Source organism: Rutilus rutilus (genome assembly GCF_951802725.1).
Source record: "Rutilus rutilus genome assembly, chromosome: 7".
In the NCBI taxonomy this organism is placed as follows: Eukaryota; Metazoa; Chordata; class Actinopteri; order Cypriniformes; family Leuciscidae; genus Rutilus; species Rutilus rutilus.
Window position 1 is genome coordinate 41379372 of NC_140221.1, and position 24624 is coordinate 41403995.

Genomic DNA, 24624 nt, shown 5'->3' on the forward strand with positions numbered 1-24624 from the left:
AACAAAGTCAAACAAAAGGTTTATTCACACAAAGAGAGATAAGAAAAACGCCTTGTTGTTATTCACGTTTTAATGCCAACCCGTAGATAATTTGATATAGGCTAAGAGGTGAGAGGTCACCCACTTAAGTGCAAAATACAATGTCCGTTAATGCAAATTTTACTTGCTTTGTAAAATATAGCCTAATCTGATAATCTGATCACAGAACAAACCTCACTTCTCATCAAAATACAAGCCATCTGGTGTGATTTGCAAGCACCATACACTAGCCTACCGTTCAAAAGTCTAAGGTCAGATTTAAAATAAAAAAATATTTTAAATTGTAATTAATCCTGTGATCAAAGCTGAATTTTCAGAAGCCATTACTCCAGTGTCACGTGATCAGAAACATTCTACACTCTCAGAAAAAAAGGTACAAAAGCTGTCACTGTGGCGGTACCTTTTCAAAAGGTACACCTTTGTAAAGAGTGCATTCCCTCAAAGTCCCTCAAAGGTACATATTGGTAGCCTACCAAACGTGTACATATTAGTACCTAAATGCATAACCCTTTTGAAGGGTACTGTCCCAGTGAAAGCTTTTGTACCTTTTTTTCTGAGAGTGTAATATGCTTCTCAAGAAACATTTCTTATAATCAGTTTTAAAAAGTGGTGCTGCTTAACATTTTTGTGGAAACCATGATATTTTTTTCAGGATTATTTGATATAAAAAGTTTTTAAAAAATATTTTGTAAAAATAAAACAATATAAATGTCTTTACTGTTAAAGACAACATCCTAACTCAAAAGAATTTCATTTTAAAAACAATCAAACCGACCCCAAACTTTTGAACTGTTTTATTATAATATATATATTTTTTAAATCTTACCTTTCCCAAAGTTTTGAACTAATATTTTATTATTAGTAAAACAAATACGTATATTTTAAATCTTACCCTCCCCAAACTTTTGAAATAATAGTTTGTAATAGTATAGTATAAAAGTATATATTTTTAAAATCTTACCTTCCACAAAGTTTTGTACTAGTATTTTACTATAGTATAAAATAATTCATAATTTTTTTCTTATCTAACCGACCCCAAACTTTTGAACTAATATTTTATTAAAGTGTAGTTAATTTATTTCTTCTAAACATCAAATCGATTTAAAAGTTTTTAATATTTTATTATAGTATTGTATAAAAGTAGTTTTTTTTTCATTTATTTAAATTGGTTTCTAAACACTCTACACCATAGGAGGGATGTGCTTGACTTCCTGTCTGCAGTCCAGATCTGGCTCTATTGAAAATGTACGGTCCATCATGAAAAGGAGAATCAGAAACAACGATGACCACAGACTGTTGAGCAGATGTCTTGTATCAGGCGAGATTGGGCAAAAAGTCCACTTGCAAAACTTCACTTAATATCCTCAATTCCCAAACATTTAAAAAGTGTAATTAAAAGGATGTGACAGTGTTAAACATGCGTGTGTTGCAGCCATCAAAATGGTTTATACTTACAAAATACACTTAAGTTGGTTCAGTGAAAACTCTGAACATCTTTTCTTTGTACTTTTGTCAGTTAAATAAAGGTTCAAGAGAATTAACAAATCAGATTCTTGATTTTATTCCATTTTACAAAATGTCCCAACTTCTCTGGATTTGGGGTTGTACTTACAATACTGTCATACCAGCTAGTAAAATTTCACATGAAACAAAAAAAGAAATGAAACTTTAATTCATTTAAGATAATAATAATAATAATCTTATTTTGTTTATTAGAAATGTTTCAAAAAAGTTAGGCCCAACACAAAGACAGACAAGAAATGCAGAATGAAAGCTCGGAAGTCACTGAAAATGACATCGAGTTCAGCGATTCATGTACAGTCCCCATTAAATGATGCAAGGAGTTGAAACCAGAGAATAAACACTCCTCCAAGTCTCTTCACAGAGGGGGGGGGGGGGGAAAGCACAAGAAGAACTTTAATACATATAAAAATCAGTCCTTCAGCACTTTTTCTTTTTCTTCTTCTTCTTGTCTTCCTTGCTGGCGTCATCATGGGCTTTCCTCTTAGCAGCTAGCTTGTTAGCCTGTTGGAAAGGGTGCATTAGATTCATGAACAATAAAGTCGATCAAGGTCACTGGAGCTCAAATAATGAGCCAAATGTAGGTCAAGCACCTTTTAAAAGGTCGTTGACAGCCACTGTTCCAGCTAGTGCTACATTTACACCTTTAATTAACCATTAACCAAAGCACACATTTTCAACATCACAGACTCATCTTACTGCATAAAATAATAAGAAAAAAACCTAGGAAATAAAATAAAGCTCATTATTCTGTTAAATGGGTCTAGTTCTAACCAATTCTTTTTTACAGGGTTCCTGCAGGTTTCAGTTAGTCAAATTTAAGACCTTTTCAAGACATTTTAAGACCATAAAGATTGAAATTTAAGACCTACTCTATCCAAAAAAAATATTAAAATCATAGAATTCATTTTATTTCAATGAATTCAGTCATTGAAAAAGCATTAACTTAATTTACAGATAAAGCAATCACATTAGTAACCTTCCAGACCCAACAACGTGTGTCAGAGAAAAGAACAGAATCAGATATCATTTTTTTATAGAAAATTGTACTTTGCATATTATAGGCCTACTGTAAAAAACACATAATTAGTTGATTTTAGTTGATCATAACTAGAGATGAAATGGCATGAACATTTCATTTAATTATTATAGTGCCCAAAATGATCACTGTTATCACAGAATCCTGTTCAAAAAGTACTAATACTACACAATGAAATCAATTCACCAAGTTTTGTCAAAAAACAGCAAATAACAAATAAAATTAGCATCAATACACACTAGCATAAACATTAAAATAATACGATTAAAAATGATAGCCAGATTTTAAAAGTGTCTTGCAACATGTTATATACTAACATGTACAAGTTCAAATAAAGTTGACAAAAAAGGTTTTTATAAAAAGATAAACCTCACATATTTCAGACTTTATCTTTTTTGACTCATTCAGTCTGTCGTTGCTATGCAACCATGCACTGCGCTCTCCACAATGACAAAAAAGTTTTAGTGGCTAATGGATTTCCACCGCCGAAAAACGCTTGCTGTAGTTCTGTTACAAGATTTATTTACGGAGAAGAGAAAAACACCCGTAGTGTTTGGGTGCACCCGCATCCTTCATGTCTTTTTTCATGTTGCTGCGCCTGGAAAAAAACGAGCGCGCCGCTTCAATTATAAGCGCGCTTACCGCGCGCCTACATTTGAATGAACTTGAGCGCAAAAAAGACACGATATGTGAACTGCCTCTTGGCGAGCGACTTCGATACTTTTTTGCTACTTTGTAATAACTTTCTGCGGCCAGCGTTTCTGGAAATGAACGAGGGTAAAATCTTTTTTAAGACCTGACTAAATGAAATTTAAGACCGCGGATGAAAATCTGCCTGTTTTTAAGACGTTTTAAGGCCTTAAATTTAAAGTTTAGAATTTAAGACTTTTTAAGACCCCGCGGGAACCCTGTTTTAAAATTATTTACAAAAGAGAGCATATACGATTGTAAAATGGTACCTGACACAACTATTTCTATGCACTCTTACCTCTCTGACGTTTCTCTTCTTGCCAAACATGATCTTGTCATAGAGGTATTTCTCTCTCTTCTTCATCATCATGATGGCCAGCCTCTTCTCCTCTGCTTTCTCCTCCTCTGCGGCTCGCTTACGGTTCTCTGCTTTGGCTTTCCCAGGAGTCACCTTTACTGACAAGCTCTGAGGGAGAACAGCAGATGACAAACTTTAACACTTATCTTTTTACATTTAACATATTCCTCTAACTTTATGGGTTTAAATGAGTCAATGGCGCGTCAAAAAGCGAAACTGCAAAAATGACTTCTTCAAATTTAAAATGATCTTACCTTTCCCCGAGATCTCTTCTCCTCCATTTCAGCTAGATTTGCCTCATCTTCAGCCTCATCTTCTTCCTCACTTTGATCATCTTCTTCGTCGTCCTCATCCTCTTCTTCCTCCTCCTCTTCTTCCTCCTCCTCGTCTTCTTCCGTTTCTGTGAAGAGTCCATTTTTGAAGTCAACAATCACTCAACATTCACACATAATCATATCAAAATCAGTATGGCAAAAGCCCTCACGTGGCTTCTCTCCTCTCTGCAGGGCCATGAGCTTGAGCTTCTCAGGAGGCACATAATCTCCCTCAGTCTCCTCCACGAATGGTGACAGATGGGGCGGCAGTGTAACTCCCAGGAAGTATTCCTCTACGGGTAACAGTATCTTAGTGTTGACAGAGTCATACACCCACTGGGGCTGGATGTAGTACCTGCGTAAGATGAGAAATGCATTAAGTACAAGAATATACATTATTGATGTTAACACCTGCCAATAATTTTTATATAATATAGACTTTTTTTAAATTTTTGCATTTAAAAAAAATTCATTTTCACTGCTTATTGCGCTTAAACAGTCAAAACACACAAAATAATGTCAAAATGCCAGTCTTTGCGAGTATTCACAGAAACACAGTTATGTTTTAAGTGAAAGTAAACAGTTGAGAAAAAAATATGCATGTGTAACAGTATAATGGGGTATTAAAGTGACAGCAGCCTAATATACCTGCTGCCAAATTATGAGTTAATATAAAAAAATATCTATATGGCAGTTTTTCCTCATGGTATCAGTCAAAATTGTGGCCAGTAAAAATGTAGAGTGGCTAGTAACTTTGGAGAACCACTAGCCACAGTGGCTGAAGCCCTGATTATTATGCATACAATCAGAGAGAGTTGGTGTCAGACCTGTTGATATACTGTTTGTCAATGCTGGGTCTGTCCACAATGTGATGTGTGATGGTTTCGTCTGTGGCATCATATGTGCTGCCAATGCACAGTGATTTATCCCAGGACACCTCTCCACCGAAACACCTGCACAATGGAAGATGTTCTTACACAAAGACAAAGTAAAACTACACATACTACAGCCTTAGAAAAACACACACATCTATGAACAGTTACTTGTAAATCACAGAGTAAAACTTATGGCACTTTCCACAAATAGGGACTTTGTAAAAAACTAAGGGAGATAAAATAAAATACATTTTGTTTTTCTTTTATACAAGGTTTGCAATTTTAAAACCTAATTATATAATTTATATATATATCAATTATTTAAAGAAAAAAATCCTAAATATAATTTAATATAAAAAAAAATATTGATTAAATAACTATTTGATTACAATAACTTTGATTATAGGGTTGAATAGTTGAACTTGAATACAAGTTGAGAAAATTCAATTATTCCTTTGTGTTCTCACCATGCTGTACAAATGATGTCACAGACAACGATACATTTTTTAATTAAGGAAAATGTTACCTATGCAGTAACAGTGTGAGAAACAGATAAACATTTCATGATTTGTTAGTTAAAATTAGATCATTTAAAAAATATTTCTACAGTGAACTGAATATCAATTAAACGGTCACAATTATGACATTATAGCATGATTTGTATTGCCACAGTCATTTGAGAAAGCAAAAACCACTGAGATGGGACAAATCCAAATATTTTCATAGATTATCAATAATATGTAATACCTCTTAGGAACATGGGATTTGTGCCTTCATTCCTTTGAAAAAAAAACAACAACAAACCAATTTGTACCCTATTTAAGGAAAGTGCCACAGATAGAATGACGTGTGATAAAGGTGTCACACCTGATCACAAAAGCCAGCGATTCCCTGGGAACTTCTCTGTTTAGGAAAAACTTCAGGCCCTCGAAGAACTTCTTCTGTTTGATCTGCTCCTGCTCCATCTTCTCTCTCACCTCCATCTTCTCCAGGTCCTCCTGTATTTGAAAGTGCATATATAAATAAAGCTCAATGAAAGCTGCATCAAATAATGAGGACAAAGTTCACCTGCAGTCACGCTGGTTTCATCAGAATGTTTTTTTAACACCTCCACCGTGTAACCATAGCAACAGTCTCCCTCAGTGAACATGAAACATGAGGTCCGTCCAAAACAACAATTAATCAAACCACGGGTTAAATGCTTCACTGACATCTTGTGATGTGTGACTAAATAACATCTTGTGACACTTTCTTTTAGTGAACTTGAAGAGTGGAAAGTTATTGTGGATTCATATAGTTGCAGTAATTATTACAGAGTCCACGTGTGCTTTAGCAAGGAATCTGACGGCTTTGAGCTTGCTAACCATACAGCTCTGCTAAATGCTTTCTATATTCTGACCTGCATTTTATGAAAGGTGCTCCACAAATAACTTTATTAGTTATTAAATTTAAAAACTTTGAACTTTGTATCACGTTTTCATGTCTTCCATTTTTGCCTCAAACTATTTTTGAGCTATTTTAGGTCTAAATAACAACGTTATTAATATAAATTGTCCAAATAATCACTGGTAAATTTGGTTTTTAGTAAGAGCACAGGTTTTAAAGGGGTCATTCACTGTTGGAAAAATGGACATTTAATAAAACTTGACTGCATATGTGGTAGAAAGGCGATTTTTTTTTAAATCGTTGCTACCTGACTAGAGAAAACAAGGCTGTGGTCTTCCCTTTTGCCAATTAGGTAGGAAAACTTCAACACCCACAATGCACTGGATATGTTACTGTCCAAGGCCACTCCCACCAGTCTGCTATAAGCTTAACAAGTAGCGCCTTGCTTTGAGTAGGAAACACTTCTTAGAAAACTTTATTCACAATGGTATCGACTTGTATTGTTCCCGAGTGCAAGAATTCAAGGAGTAAACGTTTAGCAGGAGTGAGTTACTATCGGTTTCATGTGAAGAATCCAGCGCCTTGTAGGCAGTGACTAAAGTGACAAAGAATCCTAAATATGGAGAGGACGCTGTGAGGGAAAATCTGAAAAACCTCTGTTTATAGACGCCATTTCAAATTAGACTACTAAGAACAAATCTGAAAGAAACTGCTGTAGTTATATCTGTAGTTTTCACGAAAGCCCAGGAGCTGTCAAAAATCATGATGCAAAATGCATTCATTCGGCAGACTTTTGTTGACAAATACATTGGAATTTTTCAGTCCAGGTAACATGGAGAAAGAGTCCCTTAAAATGAAGACAGCTGTCACTCGCTCACCCCTTCAGTAGGGAAATGGTCCAGTTCTGTCTCCTCCTCCTCCGCTGATGGGACCATACGGGCCAGGCTGGCACTCAACGCTGACAGTTTCTGGAGGGAGATGTGAAGAGGCAAGTCTTTAAACACACTGTAATATTTGGCACAAGTTCATGTTGATATGAAAAGAGAAAATGAACTAGTCTTGTACCTCAGTATGGCTTTCTGATTCCAGGGCATAATCTTCTTCAAACTCTGATTTGAGACTGATCTCTCCTTGTCCATCAAGCTAACATAAAAAAAAAAAAAAAAAAAAGATAGAGATTCAATTCCCAACTGGAACAAATTGGAAATTCTGCTACTGAATAATATAAAGGCATTTAAAGGAAGCACATTTGATACCTTAGGCGGGTAGACAAGGTTGAGAGTCTGGTAAAGACGGAAGTTGACAAAGCCAAGCAGTGTTGTGTAGAATTCGGTAAACGTGGCCATGACTCTGTAGTCCACATCTGTAGGGTGCTGAGGAAAACAGGGACAGGGGTGCGTTATATTAAACGTTCATCATGAAAGACCTCAGCATTCAAAAAACTGCATTATACAAAGACACTGACCCAGATGATCAATGATTTTAACATAGGTAACAACAGCAATATGATAAAGACCCTATTTGGGATCAAACCTGCTTCAAGTTTTTTTCATGTGTTGTACTTCAGTAAAACAGGGCGGGAAAATCAACTATTTTATACTCACATCATGGGCAAACTGATATGGTATGATCCATGTGATGGTTTGCCCCAAGACCTCTGCCTGGTAGTAAATGCCCTTAATGGAAAGAAAAACCTGAAGGAAAAAATAAATCATAACGAGTCAGAGAAGTGTAACATTAATGAATAAAAAAAAATGAAAGCATATGTAATACAACACCTTTCTCAAGGAGCGTGAAGAGATAATGTAGTTCATCCACTCGACACTGAGTCTCCGGCACAGCTGAATTGTCTGAACGTGGCATTTTCCCGTGCGAGCAAATGTAGAGAACAGGAAACTCATAGAGAGGGAATCATCTACATCTCGAAGAGCATCAATGAACGTGGGATATCTGGAAAAACAAACTTATTTTATAAACCGTACACAAGGAGATGACAAAACACTTATAGAAAAATAGAAGAAAAAAAAAGAAAGTTGATCAATGTGGCAGCTGAACAAAACCAAGTGAAATTTGAGATGAAGAAGCTAAATATGGTGGCAGATTTTATAGAAGATTTGACAAGTTATGGTAACAGTTTTGGAAATTTCCCCACTCAAGTAGATGTTAAGAGGAAAACTGGAAAGAAGGCTGCACTTGTCAAGCTATTTCCTGGTATTTTCTAGTGAAATAGTTATAAATTGCAAATACAAGCCCAATGTCTTTATTGTAGTATTGCAAAGTTTGCCCAGTCATAATAATAACAATTATTTTTTGTTTATTCTTTGAAAGAAATGAATACCCTGCATCGTTTCAATTTAAAATAAGCGGCACAAATGTTTTCAACACTGATAATAGGAAATGTTTCTTGAGCAGCAAATCAGCATATTACAATGATTTCTGAACGATCCTGTGACACTAAAATACATTAAAACAGATCACTTTAAATTGTAATAATATTTCACAATATTACCAAATAATTGCAGCCTTGTTGAACACAAGAGATACTTTCAAAAACATTTCAAAATCTTACCGACCACAAACTTTTGACCGGTAGTGCATGTTCTACTTGGGGGATAAATAAATAAAAACTTCACATGCTAAATCCCAAACCCAAAACCTGCTGATGCAACAGTTGCAAACAGAGGCAGATGGACGGACGAAGAGAGAAACGGTCTACGAGACAGTGAGTCGGGCCAAGATAATTAAAGTATCGTATTCTTATGATTTCTCACAACTGATCTGTTTTGTGGACACGGGCTGAGACTCTTCCCAGACTCACAACAGTGTTTGGACACAAATAGATGCTTATCACGTAACACTGTCTGGACACACAGAAAAGTCTTTAACAGCGTGTTGGTGTTGTTGAGCCAGAGAGTTGAAGTGTGTCCTCTGCAGGCCACAGACAGCACTGCGTTTACGCTCACCTCTCCTTGATGATGTGGTCCAGTTTGTACACAGGCTTGTTCTCTTTCAGTCTCTCCACTCCACCCCACTCAGCCTTGCCATAAGCCTTCCGCAGTTTCCGCACAAAAATCTATAATCAAGTAATACACAGTGAGCACACAGACTGTCTGAGGGTGTGCAAATAATACTGCATAAGTTACTACTAGATATTTATCAGTTGATCAAAAACAAATTCTGGCCATAAGCATGAAAAGATCTAACACTGATGATTTATTAATAATCAGCTGGGTACATTTTTATGTCTAATATAAAAAAAATGTTGTCGGATGCCCCTTGTACGCATTAAACAGGTTCTGTTGGTAAAGCTTCAGAGTTTGACAAGTTACTCTTGCAACTTTTCTACTTAAACAATAAAAAAAATTTCTTCAGAAGTTAATGCGGCAACTAATATGCGATATTCTACTTGCATTAAGCCACCAAATCAAGTGTATAAAAACATTTTTATGAGAGATTTCACTGGCTAGCTAGAGTAACACAATGGCATGTGTTTTTTCCCCCTGCAAATATGCGAGAAAAAAACCAGCTAAATAATTCAATACAGGGGCCAAAAGCATGTTTTTTTTTAATACAAATAATGAAAAATACAATTTCATTAAAAGTAAAAACTATTTATATGGACAATATAATCTCTCAATTTACCCTATCTGTGATGTATCATATCATAAACAAGACAGTGTGAAAAGAAAAAAAAAGTTTTTGTAAAGCATGTTTTAAAAGGCACCTCAGCTTCTCAGTAATTTGACTTTTGTAATTTCATTGTGCCTGTCATGCTTCAAACTAACTTGCACAACTGAATAATTCTGAGTGGAAATGACTCTATATTAAAGGTGCAGTAAGCGATTTCTGAGAAACAGTTCAACCCACACTAACACACCCCTCCCTTCATTGCTCCGCCCCCAAAATGCAATGTATATTGCAGATGACTAGCTATCAGATGAAATGAAGCAAAATAATGCGAAGGCGACGAACGAACGACAAGGAAGAACAAAAAATGAACAGTCACAAGAGTGTGTACAAGCAAGAGTTGGTTGTTAGTCTCCAGCAGCTCAAAACTATCCTGCTACTACAGCTAACATTACAACAACAGCTTATTTTGAAACGGCAGGTCGGTGTTTCGACAGAAATATGAATGCAACATGGACCAAAGATATCTAAACGAACCAAAAACATGACGTGATGTCACCAGATGCGACCCTAAAAAGGACAGAATGCTGAAGCGTTTACGCATTTTTATTGTCATAACGATGTTGCCCATCACAGTTCGGTACAGGCATCAGAACCACGTCTCTTGCAGCAGATGTGCGTGTGTGTGACGGGAGAGATTTCTGCTGCTTTTTTTGACTCCTTTACACGTTATAAGCTCTTCACAAGTTCTCAGCCAGTCAAAATACAATCATGTGTAGCTACGCACATTAGGGCTGAACGATATTCGGTTTTAACATCGACATCGCGATGTGCGAATGAGCGATAGTCACATCGCCGGAACATGCGATGTGAAGGGTAACGTTACGTTAGTAGCACCCATAGTGTAAGAGAACGGTAGCACCAGGGTAGCACACAGTAAACACAAGTTTGTTGTATGGCTGTTTGCTGGGGTGACATACGCGTTCCGTGTGCCTGCACAGACAGGAACGCGCTCACCGCTCACAGCCAACATTCACTGGCAATCCTATAGCTAAAAATGCGCGACGAAGAGGATCCGCCGCAAAAAAGTCAAAATCAGCTATTTGGGACTAGCCTATTTCGTCTACAAAAAGGAGGATGTTGTTGACCAAAAAGAGGTAGGCTACTTTGCTGGAGTGTTATAAAGTTGTGGATGGTTGTCTTTTAAAAAAAAAAGTCGTTTCGTGTTCGCATTTATGAGGGAAAAAAACAATGTTACGTGACATTACGGACTCGTCACGCGGCCGTTATGAAAGCGGCACTAAAATACTGCTTTAAAACTTTCACAGAGACCTCAAACAGAAAGCACAAAGCCTTTCTTTAAAACGAATTTCGTTTTGTATTAATTGTATCTTAATTTTAATCAGTATTTCATTATCCATTTTCTTGGATTTAATAAATAGCCTAAAAATTAAATATAGCAACCAGCGCCTGAACTGGAGATTAAGCTATCATCCATGAACCGAAACTCAGCATAAAAGGTAGCCTACTCGCCTCACATACCGAAAAATAACAATAAAAAAAAAAAAAAAATTGAAATATAACTATTATCTACAGAAGAACCATTAAAAAAAATTAAAAATTAATCTGTATGAAAAGTGCATTTCTCCCGATCACTGCTGCGAAGATCGCGAGTCAGTAGGCTATTGTCAACTTCATCTTTACAGAAAACACTTGTTTATTAATAAACAATTAAAATGTTTCATTATAATATTTTACATACTATTAATCATTACTTTTGCTGGTTCTAGGTGCCGTTTACATGAACGCGTCACTGAATCAGCACAGAAAACATAATTTTTCGGGTCCTAGAACCTGAAGAACGTTAGGTCCTGTGTAGAATGTTCACCGAATTCTGAGAGAAATATGTTTCTGGAATAAAATATTAAGTGGCCTTTTTGTCACTTGTAATGAAGCTTGCTTATTAGTGGAATTATTAATAACATGGAATGGTAATTATTGACTTTAGCCTGGATTGATGGCTCGCAATATCGCGATATATATCGTTGGGAAAAAAATATCGCAATGTAATTTTTTTTCCAATATCGTGCAGCCCTAACGCACATGCAACGAGCACATTTAACCCAGAACACAGCATTGATTTGAATGCTCGGTAAGTGCCGTCTCAAAATACGCAATACGTCATAAAAGTCGACCAATCAGGTTGTGAACATATCCCTGTGCCTTAAGGTTCGGCAATAAAAATGCCACTGCGAACGCCAAGCTAAATGTTTTTTTTTTGTGGTCCGGACCGAAAAAAGAAAGAAAAGCGAACCGAAAGACAAGTGTGAACGCTCCCTTACGTTGTCATTGACATTTCAAAAAAAAAATGTTTTATGTAATTCAAGACTTGATCAAAAAGTGATCAAAATGGGAAAGCTAAAACTGCTGTGTGTTTGCAGCTGCTTTCTCTAATCCCTTAGAGTTCTTACCTTGTACTCTCTGAACTTGCCAACGATTGGCTCATGCAGGAGGAAGCGGATGTCCTTCAGCAGGTAGAAGGTCCTAGGGGCTGTCGAGCCCTTGTTGACCTTCTTTTTGTGTTTGGGCTCATGAGGATAGATTCCTTTCAATATACACAATCGCCTATAAAATGAGATGCATGTATTAATTCACAATGAATTTTATTAAATGCATAAATATGATACAGCAGGTTACAGTACATACATCTGTGGTTCATAAACAACACCAGGGAAGAAATACTAAAATGATAAAGCTAACTAACTGCCCTTACAAAATAAGTATACTTTCAGTCTACTTGACATGTACTTCTCAGAAATATACTTAAAATTACACTTAAGTATACATGACTTATACTGACAGAAAAATCTAAGTATATTTGGCCTATAGGCTACTTGTATTCAATCTTTTGATTGAGATATACTTAAAAGTATAAATAAGTATTCTCAGTATACTTGGCTTGTAGTTGTGTTTGCTCTTTTGATTGAGTAGCCTGTAAAATACTTTTTTTTTTACATAGTTTTACATGCCGTCTTAGCTTACATTGTTTGAAAATATTGATTCATAATGTGAAAATGTTCCTAATTCTGAGTATGTGAATTTTTGTGTAGGCTAGTCCACTGGTAGTGTACATATGAATATACTCAAAAGTACAATTAAAGGTATATTTCAAGTATAAAAAATTATTACCTAAATAGGAACATAGTTCAAGTGCAAAAAAATAATATATACATAGCAAACTACAAGTATGATGTTAATTTCACTTACAAGTATACTTGCAGAATTAAACGATTAAACTTGAAGTTTACTTAAAGTATACTTCAAAGTGTATTTTCATAAACTAAAAAAAATTGTAGTTGTAATTTTTAAAAAAAAATTGTAGTAAACTATCAGTATACAGTATACTAAGTTCACTTGTAGTTGCAGTACAAGTGAAAAACGTAGTTGTGTACTCAAAGTTTACTACTGTTACACTTAAAGTATACTTTTATACACTAAAAAGTTGGCCAATTTAGACAAGTAGTATTAAAATAGTACACTTACAAGTATACCACTAGTAAATTGATATTAGTATACTTACTACATACATTTCAATTTAACTAAGTATACTTAATAAAATGTACTTGTTTTTGTAAGTGTATATAGTTGAGAAGATGGCTAAATAAATAGGCTTAATATTTTCTTTCAAAACTAACTTTTAAATACATTTTGTTGCTGATGTCAAAGGTCACATGTCCAATCGAACTCTAAAATATCAACGCACAGATTTAGTTGTCATTTAGAAGCTAGTTAAAAAGTAGTTGAAAACCACTGACATACACTGCAATTAATATGTACATACCGCTGAATAAAGTATGTGACATTCTATATGCACTATACAATTATATAATATATTATGAATGTAAAATGACCAAAACATCAGCATAGAACATGTAGTTAAATCTGATGCTTTGTTTTGTTAACTAACCTGAAATCAGCCAGACTCAGACTCAGCTTCTTGCGGGCTTTATTCCTGGTGATGTAGTTAGTGGCTGATCCACTCTCATACTACACAAAAACAAATGACAGGTTAGCAAGTGCTCTGACATGACTCAAGGAAGATTATACAGAAATAAAGACCCATTTTCACTGCGTGTCAGATCTTCTGATTAATTAGGCTTAAGAACCCTTATTAAAGCAAAGCAGCAAACAGCTGAAAAATCAAGTCACAATTATGCCGTAGATCTTCAACCATATCTTTATCATATGTATGCATATTTAACATGTTAGATGTATACAGTATAATGTGCTTAAGCGCACACACACGTCTGCAGGGCCTTGCGCTCATCAACACATGTTTTGTTTACCGACAGTTTTGGTCTGAATCGCTGCCTTACCTTTTTCTTTTGTAATCCACCCATTACAGCGGATGGTATTTCCACACGACAAAACCTAAAATAAAACCTATTGCAGTAAAACTGTAAAAAGATCCCAGATCAGAGCCAGTAGTAACGTGCTTCTTCCGAACACACGTGTTTTGTGTGACGTCAGTCGGCAGAGACGGTAGGACCCTTGAAATGGGTGCGCCCGCAGAAATGCCTGCATAGAAATGCATGAACGTGTCGTAGTGATAGAATACGTATGTCTGTGTAATACTGTAACTGCATGTGTAATATTACTAGTCTGTACTATATATAATCTATTTATATGTTAATTTAAATACCCAATATATCTTTATCTAAGGCATAAATGAACAATATATAGGCTACACTGAATATATAGCCTAGGCTAATTGACTTGAAAATGTGGTGAAATGTAGGCTCATGCATAGTATATTTTTTTAATGTAGATCTATCTATCTATCTATCTATCTATCTATCTATCTATCTATCTATCTATCTATCTATCTATCTTAAATTACATTTATAAATACTTGTTTGCGCAACAAAGATACATTGTACCTCATCATCAAGTTTGCTGTTGTTCCATAGCCTAAGCTTTAGTAAAATTACACAAATCTGAATTCTTTCAGTAAAATAATAAACTTGATCAATCAATATTTAACCACAGAAAAAAGGACAAGGCTGCCATTTCAGGGGAGAGAGAGAGAGAGAGAGAGAGAGAGAGAGAGAGAGAGAGAGAGAGAGAGAGAGAGAGAGAGAGAGAGAGAGAGAGAGATGAAGTACAGAAAGGGTATCACCATACAGCATCAGTTCAGCGGTGAATGGTGACGATTAAGACATTCATTTTGCAGGAACAAGTAAGGAATTTTATAAAAATGGGTTGTCTAGAATTCCTTAAAGACTTTTTCCTGGGTTTTTGGGACTATGAGACTCCACAAGTTATGGTGGTGAAGGACAAAAAACTAGGGGTCATATACAGAGCTGTGCAGTTCCTGGTGATCACATATTTCATTTGGTAAGAATCTACTTTCCTTTGTCTCTGTTTAGTCAATCAACAAAATTGATACTTTTAATTGGTCATAAATGACCTTTATTATATTTGCCTCTGAGGGAGAAAACTGCAGAACAACAACACGGAAACTCAAAATAGAGTAATTTCAATGTCTCTTGAGTTTGTACGGTAAACCTTTGCCTACAAAGGACTGGAGTATTTTACCTTTATCTTGAAGAAGACAAAATATATGCAGTAGAAATGCAACAAAAATGTCAATTGCAATAAATATTAAGATTAATGCATCCTTATATAAACATTATGAAATGTCAAATCTAATTAGTTGTTCTTATGGTTATTCATCTGAAGTTTTACAGAATAATAAATTCTGTGAATTTATAGTTTTGGTTTTTGCATTTTCATTTATATCTTTGAATATGTTTAATCTTCTAATGTTGATCTTATAGTTCATGCAGCATTTATTCTGTTATACCCATGAAGGTGTTTTGCTTTTAAAGTCTGCAAATAATAGATGGATTTCTGTTATGTTTTATGAGTGCAGGTATGTATTTATCAGTCAGAAAGCATATCAGGAGACCGAGACGCGTCCAGAGAGCTCGGTGTACACTGAGATGAGAGGTGTGGCCATGCTGGGAGACTTCGTTCAGGACACTACAGAATATGTCAGACCATCTGAGGTGAGGGACCAAAACTGTACATAAATTCATAACATTACATCATCTGTTTTTTACTTGAAGAAAGTTTCCAGGGCAGACCAGTTATCCTTTATTACGTCAGATACTGTAAAGTGATAACAGTTTTTCTCAGTCGCTTTGGTGCATTTCTCACATCACTATTTACATTTGCACAACAGTTAGTTCAACCTCCACGCACATCATAGTAGCAGTTTCTCATTCCTTCCAACAAATTGCAAATGCTTTTGGACATGCATCAATTGCTTTCATACAACTCTCTGCTGTTTTATAACATTATCATTTGCTTATGTCATGTCAGTCAAAATTAACTATACTTGTGAATGCTGAATAGTCATTCCATCTAAAACTTATAGTCCTCGTTTCATTGCTTGAGTCATTACATACAAAAATGTTGAACTAGTTGTCAAAATCTGGCAAGCAATTTTTTTTATCTTTTTTTTCCTGAAAATGTCTCCTAAATTGAACAATTTCTCTCAGGTGAATCTCAGCTTTCACTGATGAGGGACGTCTGGATGTGCATGAATGATTACAGTACGATGTATGTTGTATGTTCAGTTGCAACATGTACTGCAATATTGTGTACAGTTGTGCACAGCTCTACCCAAAGGGAGTTTACTGTATGTTTGTTGTAAATAAGGGTGTACGTTTTCTTTTGCACAATGCTGTGAACAAATTAGAATTGCTAAGAGCATATGCAGTAAAAATGTGAAACATACATATTCAGTGTCTTGTACTCAGTTACCTCACTAAATACCGTAATGTGTAACTTTACTGTATTTTTCAAATGGCTGTGCAAATAGTATATAGTGCTGTCTCGAGCATGTTCAGGTAGTGTCGCCAAGATCTGACTTTTTTGCATTGGAAAACATTTACAGAGTAAACTGTCATAATGAAAACATGACAAAGCCATTTGACTATCTTGTTCGTAAACAATGGTGTCAGGACTTTTCATCTTGATGACACATTGACATGAATACTTGCTTTTGAGGAATGAGCGATCCATTTTGAGAAAGTGACACGCTTTTGCAGGTTATCAACTAGGTTTTGCAGTTTGTGAACTGCATTAACTGTTGTGCAAATGTAAATAGTGATGTGAGAAATGCACCAAAGCGACTGAGAAAAACTGGAAATCATATTTTCCCTGCTAGATCATAATATATATTCTTACTTGGTCAGCATTATATTAACGGGTTGTAAATTGATTAGAAACAAAATAATTTCTTCACGCACAGGGTGGTGATGTCATTAGTACAATTCTTAGAAGAGAAGTGACGTATGATCAGACGCAGGGCACATGTGCCGAGGTGAGAGCAAAAACTAAACAACAATATAAATACAAAGTGTTCATGTTTTGGTTGGAATGCTTGGTCTGAGTCAAACAGCAATTGTTTTCTTCTGTGCTTTTTCAGCATTACAGTGTTGCCAATGCAAACTGCACAACAGATTCCGACTGCACTCAAGGGGAAATTGATTTTGACGGTCATGGTGGGGTTTACATTCATAATGCATATATAAATACATACATACATACATACATACATGCATACATACATACATACATGCATACAGTACATACATACATGCATACATACATACATACATACATACATACATACATACATACATACATACATACATACATACATACATACATACATGCATGCATACAGTACATACATACATGCATACAGTGGGGTCCAAAAAGCTGAGATCACTAGTTTAAAGTCACCATGAAATCAAAATGGATTTTTTTTATTGAATTTTCCAGTATTTATTATAAATAATTTATCTGTGCACATCATTATTTGTTTTTATTCATATTTCCACGTAATCTTTAAGCAGAATAACTTTCCTCGTGCAGCGACATCTCTTCTCTTCTCTGATGACGTGTTTACTGGCGAGAGGGCGGGGCAACCTGTCATTCACATGAAATCCACCAATAGCAAACCACAACTGTCCAAATAATTCCTGATGGACAAGATCAAGTCCCGCCCTCAATTTTTTCTTTTTTGAGAAACTGTTACACTTCATCACAATCATCACAATAGGGAAGAAAAGACAATCGCAACTTCCGTTTCATGCCGACTTTAATATTAAACAACTTCTGATTTGATGCAGTTTCTCAATACAAAAAAAATTCAACATTGAAAAAAGAAAATGTATATGACTGTCAGAATTTGCTATAATTACCGCAGCACAAATTATTATTTTTGTATTTAAGTCCAAATCGAAATAAATTAAAAAAAGGTTTTCAGTTGATGGCCCACTGTATAAATATGAATACCAAAATCACTTCAGCAAGTCTCAGAATAGTTTGAATATGACTTACATCAACATGTGAACTTGTTTTTGAATAGGTCAAAGAACAGGACGGTGTATACCATACTACAACTACACATTCAAGACCTGTGAGATCAAAACCTGGTGTCCCATTGAGGAATATGCTGTTGTCAGGTATTGCGCTTTAATTAATTGATAAGTCAAAAATCAAGCAGAGAAATGCACTAAAATGTCTTTCCTGTCTCCACAGGGAACCAGCTTTGGAAAAAGCCATTAATTTCACTGTGTTTATAAAGAATGCCATCCATTTCCCAAAGTTTAAAGTTCTGAGGTACGGTTATGAGTTTCAGAATATCTCATAAATCAGAGGATGTTTATCCAAAGCCACCATGCTTTTTAACGTTTTACCAAAATGTGAATGTGAATTTTGTGTGACTAAAAAGGCATATAGAGTGGCACATTTTTTAGGCCAACTCGCAAATTAGCATCACACAGGTTCCCTCTACAAAAACCCAATAGGATTTTTCCATTGGCTTTTGGATTGTTGTAGGAAATAAGCTCTGTGACCAGCAAAAGTGAATGTTTCTTACGATAATCTTCACAACTTCTATGAATTTTGAAGTCTAAAAACTATTTCCAGGAGTAAAAAGCTAAACGTAGACTATAGAACGACACCATGATCACATGACTACCATCAAGTCTTTGGGATGTGCTGGAGGAGACTTTACAGAGTGCTGGACTCTTGCATTGTCAATACAAGATCTTAACCGAAAATGAATGCTCCTCTTGATGGAAACAAACGTTTTGATGTTATTTCCATCAAGAGGTGCAACCACTTTCATGGTTGTTTAAGAAATGAAAAGCTACACACTCCATCAGTTAGGGTTAGAAGAACTGTTGGCGAACATGTAAGATGCTAGAAACACTGCAATAATGATCCAATCATAAGCCCCTTTCACACAGAGATTCCGGAAAATACACGGATAAAGTGACCCGGGATTTGACCCGGGTTCATTTGATTTTGGTTCATTCACACTGCCAGTGATTTTCCGGAATCAGAGAGCGCGTTCACACACAACCCGTGTATGTCCCGGAAAGACACGTGACATCGATGTGACTTGTAATGTCTCAGCAGTGTCTTCAGTTTGCTTATGAGCTGCTATTTCTCTCTCGAGAAACCACGCTTGTGTATTTTTTTCTCTGATTCGATCATAAAATTGCGCATTTCGTACCGTTTCACAGCTGGCGAACGATCCCGGCTTCAGCGTCATCACTACGACACGGCATTATTACGGCTTTTGTTCACACAGCGCGCGTTCCGGGACTGAACCTATTTTTTACAGTCTATGGACTGAACACGGCAATGTTACTAGGTCCCCAACCCGGCATCGATCCCGGCATTAAACCCGGGTCGTGTTTGCGTTCACACAGAAGGCGTTCCGGCAATTTGCCGGCAATTTCCCGGGTTCAATGCGCTGTGTGAAAGGGGCTATAGACTCTTAAGCATTTGCCTATTTAAATCCAAACAGCAACCTTTGTTTTTTTTGTTTTTTTTTGTCCGGGCAGTGTATCTTGAGCTTGTGTAAACCAAAAACCCATTAAAAAATCCCATTTACTTCAGGACAATGGAGTAATGGAAGTGCTAATTCGCTCAAAAAAAAAAAAAAAAAAAAAAAAAACATTTCCCTGCAGCACTCTATAGTAAAACATGTTCAGAAATTCCTATATACAGAATCAATCAATCAATTTGTGTTATTTGATCTTAAAAATCTTTTGATCTAAAGTGAAATTGCCTATGGTTTACAGGGGCAATATCAAACCAAACAAGCCAAAGAAGTTGTTACGTTGTCATTATCACCCGGAGACCAACCCTTATTGTCCAGTGTTCAGCTTGGGCTTCATCGCAGCGCAAGCTAGAGAGAAATTCAGTGAACTTTGCAGAACGGTACGTATACGGTCTGTTGTCAAACAGCATACCAATAGTTTTTCTGCATTTTTCTGCAACAGTAACCTTTCTATATGTAAGTTTAATGTATGTGTTAATGTGTCTAGGGCGGAATAATCGGCGTGTTAATTAACTGGAAGTGTGATTTTGATGTGGATCCCTCAAAGTGCATTCCAACATATTCATTCAGACGTCTGGACATGAGAAAAAACCTGCCCAGCTCAGGTTACTACGACAGGTACTGGTGGGACAGTTAACATGAACTTCCGTAATTGATTGTCATTTAAAATAAAGATCAGTTGATCATTAACATACATTACTATAACAAGATGCATATGCAGGACATTACATTTACATTTTACATTTAGTCATTTAGTAGACGCTTTTGTCCAAAGCGACTTATAATTCAGGACTAAATTAAGCGAGTCATCGTGAAGAGGCAAAAACAACGCAAGAAGTGCTCAAAATACAAAGTTCAGCACATGGTTGTTTCATCATTATTCTATAATAATAATAACTCAAAATAATTTGTTTACTTTTCAGGTTTGCAAAATATTACCATAAGGATGGTGTGGAGTACAGGACACTCATTAAAGCCTATGGGATTCGCCTGGATGTCATTGTTCATGGACATGTGAGACCGTACAGGAAGTACATTAGTGCCTGTCTGACATGCTGACTGCACATACGCCTAATATTGAAACAGTATTTCCTTTCAGGCTGGAAGATTCAGTCTGATTCCAACGATCATCAACACAGTCACGGCCATGACGTCAGTAGGAATTGTAAGTTTTTGCTGAATGCATATTAAAAACGTGGTCATTTGGGGTTAAAATGTGTGAGAAAATGACAGTCATAGCAGACATAAACACTTCGCAAATTGCATTATGGGAATGATTCTCAGGTTTCGCTCAAAGCGCTTGATCTGGCGTAACCCTGATGGAAAAAGGAAAGTGGCATTTATGGACATGTACAGCTTGTCCTCATGCTTGATCTTAGGAAATGTCTTATTTTCTCTCGTCTAGTGCTCAATCATCTGTGACTGGATCATGCTGACGTTTATCGATAAGAATGAAGTCTTCAGTGATAAGAAGTTTGATGATGTAAGTCAAGCAGGATGGAGACGGAATTGAACTGACACACGGAAAATGAATTGGTGTAGGATTTACTTTGAAACAATTTTCACTCAGAAATTGCTTGTAAATTTAAAAAATGATTACAAAGAGTAGCACATTGAGTTAAATGTGAATTTATGAAGCAGAACGTTTTCATAGTAGTCTTCACCTGTAAAGCATATTCCAATAATCTTTTATTTACAACTGGTGTGTGTGGTTAGAAAGTTATGGAAACTTGTTTAGGCCACGGAATAAAAAATGTTAAAGATAATTGCGACTTTTTATCTCACAGGTCTGACTTTTTTAAAGTCGCAATTGTGAGAAATAAAATCAGATTAGCAAAATATAAACTCGCAATTCTGACCTTTTCTCGCAATTCTGACTTTTCTCATAATTGTGAGTTATAAAGTCAGAATCGCGAGATAGTAAGTCAAAATCGCGAGATTAAAACTCGCAATTGTGAGAGAATAAAAATAAGGTTTGCGAGTTTATATTTTGCAAGTCTGAATTTATAACTCGCAATTCAGATTTTTTTCTCTCGCAATTGCGAGTTTATATCTTGCAATTCTGACTTTATTTCTCGGTTCTGACTTTATAACGCACATATTTGCTAGTTTATATGTAAAAAGTTGAAATTACCTTTTTTTTTTTAATTCAGTGGCGAAAACAAGCTTCCATAATATTTCTAATATAAAATATTTGAAAGAGTTTGGCCAATCAGACAATAAATGTATCAGCAGTATTTTTATTACAGTGAGGAAAATAAGTATTTGAACACCCTGCTATTTTGCAAGTTCTCCCACTTGGAAATCATGGAGGGGTCTGAAATTGTCATCGTAGGTGCATGTCCACTGTGAGAGACATAATCTAAAAAAAAAAATCCAGAAATCACAATATATGATTTTTTAACTATTTATTTCTATGATACAGCGGCAAATAAGTATTTGAACACCTGTCTATCAGCTAGAATTCTGACCCTCAAAGACCTGTCAGTTAAAATGTCAGACCTTTAAAATGTCCACCTCCACTCCATTTATTATCCTAAATTAGATGCACCTGTTTAAGGTCGTTAGCTGCATAAAGACACCTGTCCACCCCATACAATCAGTAAGAATCCAACTACTAACATGGCCAAGACCAAAAAGCTGTCCAAAGACACTAGAGACAAAATTGTACACCTCCACAAGGCTGGAAAGGGCTACGGGGAAATTGCCAAGCAGCTTGGTGAAAAAAGGTCCACTGTTGGAGCAATCATTAGAAAATGGAAGAAGCTAAACATGACTGTCAATCTCCCTCGGACTGGGGCTCCATGCAAGATCTCACCTCGTGGGGTCTCAATGATCCTAAGAAAGGTGAGAAATCAGCCCAGAACTACACGGGAGGAGCTGGTCAATGACCTGAAAAGAGCTGGGACCACCGTTTCCAAGGTTACTGTTGGTAATACACTAAGACGTCATGGTTTGAAATCATGCATGGCACGGAAGGTTCCCCTGCTTAAACCAGCACATGTCAAGGCCCGTCTTAAGTTTGCCAATGACCATTTGGATGATCCAGAGGAGTCATGGGAGAAAGTCATGTGGTCAGATGAGACCAAAATATAACTTTTTGGTCATAATTCCACTAAACGTGTTTGGAGGAAGAAGAATGATGAGTACCATCCCAAGAACACCATCCCTACTGTGAAGCATGGGGGTGGTAGCATCATGCTTTGGGGGTGTTTTTCTGCACATGGGACAGGGCGACTGCACTGTATTAAGGAGAGGATGACCGGGCCATGTATTGCGAGATTTTGGGGAACAACCTCCTTCCCTCAGTTAGAGCATTGAAGATGGGTCGAGGCTGGGTCTTCCAACATGACAATGACCCGAAGCACACAGCCAGGATAACCAAGGAGTGGCTCTGTAAGAAGCATATCAAGGTTCTGGCGTGGCCTAGCCAGTCTCCAGACCTAAACCCAATAGACAATCTTTGGAGGGAGCTCAAACTCCGTGTTTCTCAGCAACAGCCCAGAAACCTGACTGATCTAGAGAAGATCTGTGTGGAGGAGTGGGCCAAAATCCCTCCTGCAGTGTGTGCAAACCTGGTGAAAAACTACAGGAAACGTTTGACCTCTGTAATTGCAAACAAAGGCTACTGTTCCAAATATTAACATTGATTTTCTCAGGTGTTCAAATACTTATTTGCAGCTGTATCATAAAAATAAATAGTTAAAAAATCATACATTGTGATTTCTGGATTTTTTTTTTTTGATTATGTCTCTCACAGTGGACATGCACCTACGATGACAATTAGACCCCTCCATGATTTCTAAGTGGGAGAACTTGCAAAATAGCAGGGTGTTCAAATACTTATTTTCCTCACTGTATGTTATATTATATTTATGTTCTCTAATTATCATCTGTTCGCCTTCATGCCATTCCAAACCATTGACTTTCTTTCTTCCATGGAGCTCAAAACAGAAATATTTCACCGAAAATAACGTGAAAGAAAGTCATCCAGTTTGGAACATGTTTGATTTTCTTTTTTTTTAACAGGTTAATCAAAAGCCATTTCTATTTTGTTTAACCAGGTTTCCAAGCAACCCAGTCAGCCAATGACAACAGACCTCACGCTTACAAGCTATGGCTCCACCCACTCTGACCTCTCAGATGGTGTGCCACTGTAAAACATCACCAAAACCGCTCCAGTCGCGGCATGCCATGCCTAATATAGAGTATAGTACAATATTTTTACCTAAAGGACTGGATATTTTACTGTCTGGGGAAAAGAAGTGTGGAATACAGCACGAAATGCCATATCTGAATATAGAAAAGCTTCAAAAAACATGTAAAACCACATATGTAGCTTTGCTTCAATAAATATTAAACACTGATCAACAATTGACTTGCTTTTTTAATTCATCTACACAACAGGTTTGCATATTTCTTCCATCTTTGAACAGTCATGGAACATGAAATGTTTTTCATTAAGTAAAAACTCATTGAATATTGTGTCTCATACAAATGTGTCACATGATTTGATTTCCAGGACCTAAAGCAGCACTTGATTTTGATCGGACTGTTAAAATATTGACAAATATTTTTCTTCGGAATAGCGTGCTCAGACAAATCCCACAAAATAAACACGACGGATTTTGATTTCATGTTGACTTTAAAGTGTGACACTGAACTTATTTGGTGATTTTTGTTATATATTTTTTTTTTAAAGTTGGTATGAAAAGGAAGTTGTGATAGTCTGTTCTTTCTCTATTGTGATGGATATCCGAGTAAAACGGCTTCTCGGACAAGTAAAAAAATGTAGGACGGGACTTGCTTTTATCCCTCTGAAACTGATTGGATCATTGTGG

At 36.2% G+C, this 24624-nt stretch overlaps 2 protein-coding genes across 2 annotated transcripts; one reads left to right on the forward strand and one right to left on the reverse strand.

The window, feature by feature from the left end:
• Positions 1-1584: 1584 nt before the first annotated feature.
• Positions 1585-14454, reverse strand: pes (pescadillo). The gene is made up of 15 exons (XM_084414557.1): positions 14226-14454; positions 13817-13896; positions 12321-12474; positions 9186-9295; positions 8001-8172; positions 7827-7916; positions 7479-7595; positions 7288-7365; positions 7101-7190; positions 5704-5834; positions 4789-4914; positions 4132-4316; positions 3902-4047; positions 3588-3755; positions 1585-2064 (listed from the first exon to the last, which is right to left on the reverse strand). Exons 1-15 carry the CDS (start codon positions 14247-14249, stop codon positions 1981-1983), a joined length of 1755 nt encoding a protein of 584 aa, XP_084270683.1. The 5' UTR covers positions 14250-14454; the 3' UTR covers positions 1585-1980.
• A 522-nt stretch (positions 14455-14976) lies between these two features.
• On the forward strand, positions 14977-24152 carry p2rx2 (purinergic receptor P2X, ligand-gated ion channel, 2). The gene is made up of 12 exons (XM_084414558.1): positions 14977-15246; positions 15785-15920; positions 17171-17242; positions 17348-17423; positions 18296-18392; positions 18469-18549; positions 20025-20163; positions 20271-20401; positions 20707-20797; positions 20883-20948; positions 21189-21266; positions 23848-24152. Exons 1-12 carry the CDS (start codon positions 15053-15055, stop codon positions 23941-23943), a joined length of 1257 nt encoding a protein of 418 aa, XP_084270684.1. The 5' UTR covers positions 14977-15052; the 3' UTR covers positions 23944-24152.
• Positions 24153-24624: the final 472 nt, after the last annotated feature.

Coding starts and splice junctions, on each gene's coding strand:
- pes (XM_084414557.1), bottom strand. CDS start 14,249: ATGGGTGGATTACAAAAGAAAAAG. Junction 4,048..4,131: donor GCAGAGAGGAGAGAAGCCAC/GTGAGGGCTTTT, acceptor GACTCTTCACAG/AAACGGAAGAAGACGAGGAG. Junction 3,756..3,901: donor AGAAGAGATCTCGGGGAAAG/GTAAGATCATTT, acceptor GTTCTCCCTCAG/AGCTTGTCAGTAAAGGTGAC.
- p2rx2 (XM_084414558.1), top strand. CDS start 15,053: ATGGTGACGATTAAGACATTCATTTTGCAGGAACAAGTAAGGAATTTT. Junction 20,949..21,188: donor CCATGACGTCAGTAGGAATT/GTAAGTTTTTGC, acceptor TCTCTCGTCTAG/TGCTCAATCATCTGTGACTG. Junction 21,267..23,847: donor GTGATAAGAAGTTTGATGAT/GTAAGTCAAGCA, acceptor TTGTTTAACCAG/GTTTCCAAGCAACCCAGTCA.